The 6,522-nt window shown below is 59.3% G+C and overlaps 1 protein-coding gene across 8 annotated transcripts in view; it reads right to left on the reverse strand.

The window, feature by feature from the left end:
• ABLIM2 (actin binding LIM protein family member 2) overlaps positions 1-4,737 on the reverse strand; it is a 135,949-nt gene extending 131,212 nt beyond the window's left edge. For all 8 annotated transcript variants that reach the window (XR_006386739.1, XM_044267859.1, XM_044267856.1 and 5 more), the window contains exon 1: positions 4,706-4,737. Coding sequence is in view for 7 of the 8 variants with exons in the window: in XM_044267859.1 (XP_044123794.1) it covers positions 4,706-4,715 (10 nt within the window). In the remaining variant the exon portion in view is untranslated. The remainder of the gene's footprint in view (positions 1-4,705) is intronic.
• Positions 4,738-6,522: the final 1,785 nt, after the last annotated feature.

The raw sequence follows: 6,522 nt of genomic DNA on the forward strand, positions 1-6,522 counted from the left end.
AACATCCCCAAGTAAACAAAGACGCTCTGCTCAGGTTGCCGTGCCCTGTGCCCTCGCAGCCTCGAGGCCCGCTGTGTGCTGCCCATCCGGGCTGGCCCGCACCCGGCTGGTCCCCTCAGCAGCTCGCAACGTGATCGTCACCCAAAAACAGGCTGCTATCTGAACACCACCCATGGTCTCCTATTGCAAGCACTCTAACTGCCTTTGCAAGCCTCTCACACCTGTTGGAACCTGCACCCTTGGTCCCTACGGAGACCCCGGGGGGAGGCAGCTGCAGAAGCACAGGGAGGTTCCATGATCAAGAAAGCTAGCAGGGGGCAGAGCAGAATGAGCTCCTCAGACCCAATTCAGGGGAGGCCTTCCCATGTCCTGCCGAGGCAGGTGCAGAGCAGAGGGGGTGCGAGAAGCCCTCTGCACCAGGGCAGGGCAGGGCAGGGCAGAGAAAAGGTCAGCACCCTGGCAGCTGCCGCCATCATCCACCGTGGCTAGTGCCAGGACAGACCCCACCAGCTGGACCCCTTCCCACCCTCTCGTTTTGTTACCCGGATGTGCCTATCTTCTCTGGCCAGCTCGAAGCTCTCCCATGCTCCAGAGGACGCTCTGGGGGGTCAGGGAGCCAGACTGGTGACTTCTCCATGAGTGAAGGTCATGTTCCCTTTTCTGGGACAGTAAGGCTGGACTCGCCAAGAGTTCATCGAAGTCAGAGCTTGATTCTAGAAAACATGCCCTCTATCCCCAAACCACCCCATTGATAGAAATGGTAAAGAATTAAAGGGTCCTTGGTGGCAGGCTAGGGAGTAACCCTGAACCTCTGGGGAAAGAAATCCGAGCCTGGGGATGCCCTTGCTGAGCCTGGGAGTGCCAGCTGGGTCTTGGGCAACAACTGTCCTTTTCAGATGATTTTCTGGGTCAGGATGATTTGTCTTCTGTCGCATCTAATTCAGATGGAATCACGCAGGGGAACCGAGCACCAGTCCCCTGCCTGTGGGAAGCTCCTGAGCACTGTCCGCTCCGCTCCCAGCCAAAGGACAGTGGCCCCTGCAGAACACAATGGTCTGGGCCTCCCGCCGAGTCATGGACTTTCCACATGCCCTCCTTGGACTTGGCGGCAATGCTTCCTCCTCATTTTCACTGGATTTTTAATTGCAAAAGAGAAGTATGGACCACGAAGAAAATTTGGGAAAGCCACAGAAAGTATAAAGATGCAGATATGGGAAAACTCTTTCTCTTTTTTCCGCTCAAGAGGGAGACCCCTGCTGACATCTGGATGTGGGTCCTTCCGATTTTCCTCCTCTACGGTGCTTGCAGCCTCAAGATCACCCAGGATGGACAATTGTGGCCCATTGTTTTTGGAGTTAAAACTGGTTTGCTGGAGCTTGGCACGTCACATTAAAATCTCCTCACACACTGTTGGCTAGAATGAGCCCCCTGCTCTCCCGACCTGCGAGAAACTTAGGAAGGATGTGGACTCTGTCTATTCCTGCTGGGTCCATGGTGGGCAGGTGGGAAGCCCTTGGTCACTGAATGAGGGACAGAATGGCTGGCTGACTTCTGTCACTCCCCTCCACATTGGGGCAGCCTCCAACTTTCTGTCGTACTGTCCTCAGCATCTTTGTGGCGACGTCCTTGTCCACACTTGGGTAGGTGAAGAGATGTGTCCTGTTCTAGAGACCCAGGGCTGTGCCAACCAGAGTAGGCAACTGGGGCTCAGGTCCTAGATCTGCCACACTCTCTCCTTGACCCTGGACAGTTGCTTTTCCTTCTCTGGGCCTTGGCTTCCCCTCTGGGCACATGAGTGGGTTTGGACGGCAGCATGCTTCTAGGTCCCTTCTAGCTCTGGGATCCTAACCAGGCAGCCATGACCACAAGACAACTGAGCCAGTTCCACGCCCCTACCCTGGGCTCTCCACCCAGCCCTGGCCCCCGTTATGAGTTATTATTCCCCCCTCCAAATCCAAATGCCGAAGTTCTAACTGCTAGGACCTCAGAACGTGACTGTATTTGGAGGGGGGACTTTACAGAGTAATCAAGGTAAAACGAGGCCAGGCAGGTGGTTCTAGTCTAATACGAACGGTGTCCTTACAAGAAAAGGAAATTTGGACACACACATACATAAGAAAAGCCCTGTGGACACAGAGAGAAGACGGCCATCTACAAGTCAAGGAGGAAAGCCTCAACAGGAACTAACCCTGTTCGCACCTTGAACTTGGACTTCCAGGACCTGGTACCCAGCGGGGGCAGAGCCGGCCTTGGAGCCCCCTTCTAGCTCAGGTTCCCTTGTCTGTCCCACCTCGCCCATCGTGACTCCCAGGACTGCCATGTTATGAGGCCACCACCATATACTGTGGCTCATCTACTGTGCCCCATATGCATGGGCCTGGGATGCTGGCAAAGCTAAGGGCATTCCCTCCATACATTGGGGGAAATGAGACACAGGGCACCCATAGCAAGTGCACTGGGTTTGGATCTAGGCCTGACACAGAACACCACCTCTGACAATTTCCCCAGCTACCTCAAAATCAATGAGTCACAAAACAAGTAGGCAAATATATGGGGCCCAGAGACCACACCAAAGCCATCTCCAAGGTGACCTGGGTCACCTGACTGAAGGAAGATAAGCCTGCAGCTTGGTGGCATCAGGGAGAGGGGAGCCTCCGACCTGGGGAGGTTGTGCAGAATGTCTCAGGCTTGGACCTAAGGGCCCATCTCGGCAGCTGGACACTGAACCAGCTGATGTCCCCCACACCAGCTGATACCAAGCCCTGGGACGATGGGCGTCTTTTTGGCGGGAGAGCATCAGGGGACCTGCCCTCATTGATGATAGAATCCCCTGACGTGTTGGACATGCACAATGGCCAGATGTGAAAGCCAGGTGCCAGGCATAGGGCCACACTCTCCCCCGATGCGGGGGCGGGGGGGAGGCTAGGGACACACCTGGGGCACAAACCATAGGCGGACAGGGAGCAAGCTCACTGGCAGTTCTGAAGGGCTGACTGACGCAGGCAGACTGAGGGGAGCAGGACCCCCGGCAGTGACCATCACAAGCTACTGAGGACCTACTATGTAGGCAGTTTACCACTGGAATCTCATCCTCTCCAGGCAAAAGGCATAGTGCTGCTTTTGCACGTCAGGAAGCCAAACTTGGGAAGGTACCACCATTTGCCAAGACAATTTGCCACCAGACATATGTATGGGCCAAACCCCAGACCCCTTGCTCATTTGAATCATGACCCCACACCAACAGACACCAGTGCCCACACAGCCCTTCTCCCAGGACAAGCACAAACGCCAATGCTCCTTCCAGGGCTCCCCCTGATTACAAGGGGGACTGGAGGTAACAATTATGATCACAGAAAACCTAGAATTACCCTGTGTGCACGCTGCCATTATCCCCACCTGACATTAGATGAACGTGTCTGGAGTTTCTGCCAGGTCTCAGGGTGTCCCGCTCCCTGGCCTCCTCCAGATAACAGGTTGGCCATTTCAGAAATCCTCTAGAGATCCTGCTTCTCGCTGCCTGCCATTTGCTCTCAGCCACTCTCCCAACACCCACTGCCAGTGTGGTCCCTCCTTCCTGGGTTGGAGGGGGAGGGGATGATGTCCCCTGGGAGATGGGTCCCTGGAGATTGGAAACAGCCCTCCCAAACCAGGAGCAGGGAGCAAGCACTCACCAAATGAACACTAACCACCCACCACGCCACCCCCGCCCCAGTCCAATTTTTCCTACAGTTTGTCCAGGTTTTTTTCTGCACCATGGCCAAGGGCCATACTGCAGTCTGTGGCCAGACACGGAGGAAAAAAATCACAGGAGTCAGAGAGTACCAGGTTCAAATCCCCACCCCCCTTCGTGACCTGGGCAGGTGACTCAAGCTTGGTGAGCCTACATCGCACCCTGAAAAATGGGGTGACGGTCCCTCCCTGCCTGGAAATGTACGGACCGACCCTCAGCTCAGTGTGGGGCCACAGGAGACTCTCAAAACCGGGATGCTCCGTCCCAGTATCAGACTCTTCCTGCCAAGGCCTCCCTGCTGTTGGTCTCAGTTTCCCCAAGCGCAATAGGCGCGGCTGGCTGGTGACGATGTGGGATTTTCCAGGGCCCGCACAGAGGCGGTCAGATCCGGTGGGTGCGGCGGAAGGCAGCCGCTGGGATGAGCAGGGAGGGGGAGCGGAGAGATGCTGCCTGGAGGAAAATGGGGCGGGCCGCACACACCTGCGGGCTCTGCGCCCCCAAATCTGCAGCGGGCGAGCCCAGGGCGCCGGGGCTCCGCCGGACTCCCCCAAACCCCCGGCTCAGGCTGAGCGAGCGCCGCGCAAGGGCGGCGGCCCCTGCCGCAAAGACCCCCGTGTGACCACACCTCTCTATAGCAGGGCCTGAGGTGGCCCCTCGCCCCTCGCCCCTACCGGTCGCTTTCTGCAACCTACAGACACCCGGGACCCTGGAGAAGCAAAAAAGTGGCGCCTTCCAGACAGCCCGGCGCGGGGGAAGCCGGTCCCTAGACCGCCCTGCAGAGCTGCACGCGCCCTGGGCGCAGGGGCAGGGACCTGCGGACAGGCCCTAGGGTTTGCAAGACCCTGCGTTGAAAGTTGGGTGGAGCACTGGGTGATTTCTCCTGTGCTGCAGGTGCAGCCCCAGAATGCCTTCACAGCCCTTGCTGCGCCCAGATCCAGCTCGGAGACGCGCCAGTCTTTCGGTCCCCACACTCACCTGCACTCATCTCAGCGGCAGTTGGCAGGCGGGCGGTCCGGCGCTGCGGCAGCCAGAAGCTCCTGCCCGCAGGTGCCGCGCCCGCGCGTTCGCCCGCCCGCCCGCGGGTCCGCTGGCCTTGGGTAAGGTCCGCGCCCGCCCGCAGCGCAGCCGCAGCCCCCCGGCGCGCCGGCCCCGCCCCGCCGGCCCCGCCCCCGCCCCCTCCGGCCCCGCCCCTGCTAGCAGCTCCGCTCCACCCCGCCCTCGCCGCGATGCGGGCGGGACGCACTCTGGGAAGTGTAGGCTCAGCGCCCCCCGCCGCTCCGCCTTCGCGGCCCAGCCGCCTCATGGACTAACTACAAGTCCCGGCAGGCAGTGCGCCGCGCGCACGCGCAGGCAGGCAACGCTGCTGCGGCCTCCAGCAGTCGCTGGAAGGTCTCTGCGGGACTGTCATCTTGGCCTGGCTGGCGTCCTAGCGGGCTAGCTGGCGGCGGCGATGACGGCTCTCGGGAGCCCGGGAGTGGCGCGAAGGGAGGCCCAGGGACAGACGCTTAGAGCAGCCCTTCTTGTTGTGAAGCTGCAGGGGGCCCGAAGACCTGGGCCAAACAACCCCCCTTCTAGTTTACAGACGGGGAAACTGAGGCTGGGCGGGGCGCGAGAACTGGGATTCTGGCTCCGGGCCCCTGACTTCAGGCCTAGAACAGCACGCCGCCGACTCCCGGCGCCCTGCACTGGCTGGCGCCCGAGGAGGGGGTGCGTCCCACCCAGCCCCCGCACTGTCACCGACTGACCTCTCTGTTGTCAGGCGCCTAGCACAGGGTGGGGTCCTGGTACAGGAGAGGGAAAGACTAGGGTTGGGATTTAGGAAATCAGGGGGAGCAGGCTGAACCTGCCTGGTAGTGACAAAAGGGGACTTTGGGGTGCAGCCTGGATTGGGGGAGCATTCAGGAGGCAGAGTCTTGGAACCTGGCCCAGCCAGGCGAGGTGGCGGGAGGACGTTTGGCTTGGGCCAAGGCTTTTGAGAGATGCTGACAAGAGGAGGGGGGACTGCAGAAAATGTGGACTTGAACGGATTACCGAAGCAGAAGCAGATGTTCTAACCTGCCCCTCACCACCTTCCACCTACCCCAGACAGGGGCTGTGGGAACAGGTACAGTCCATCAGAATCAGCCACAGGCCAGTCAGTCCCTGCCCCACGCACTCCGCTGGCTCTAATCCTTGCCCCTTGGGCCCTTTTCCCAGTACACAAGTGCCCTGTGATGGAAGGAGCACTAGAAAACATCAGATATCTCCCTCCGACCCAGCTTCCCCTCTTCAGTGCAACCTTGAGCAAGACCCTTCCCTTATGTGGGCGTCAGGACCATGAAGCCGGGTAAAGGAGCCACTGTTGGCTGGGAGCTCCACAGCTGGGTTGTGGGTCTTGGCCACCGCAGCAGCAGGCTGGCAGCGTTGCAGGCTCTGGGGAACCGGACCACCTGGTGGGGAGTCTGGCTTCATCTGCTGGTGCAAGGTGCCTGATCTGCCTCCATGTTCGTCACCCATCTAGACAGAGTTCCCACCTTTTAGGGTGGGTGTGAGGATTACACTGGGTAACCCGTGCCCTGCACTGCTCTGAGTAGAGATCAATAAACGGGTTTGACATTATCCTGCCTTTATTAGTAGGATTCTTAGCTTCGCACACGGCCTGGTCAGGGTGGGGCACTCCACAAACACCTGTTGAATAAAGGGAGAGAGGACGGAGGAAGAAGAGACGGTGGGAGGGTGCCTGCCGGCAGTCACCCCCCTCAGGGAGCTCTCTGCTGAGCCCCCGAGTCCTGCTTCCGCCCTGGCAGAAGCAT

This window comes from Neovison vison, chromosome 11 (assembly GCF_020171115.1).
Source record: "Neovison vison isolate M4711 chromosome 11, ASM_NN_V1, whole genome shotgun sequence".
Classification (NCBI taxonomy): Eukaryota; Metazoa; Chordata; class Mammalia; order Carnivora; family Mustelidae; genus Neogale; species Neogale vison.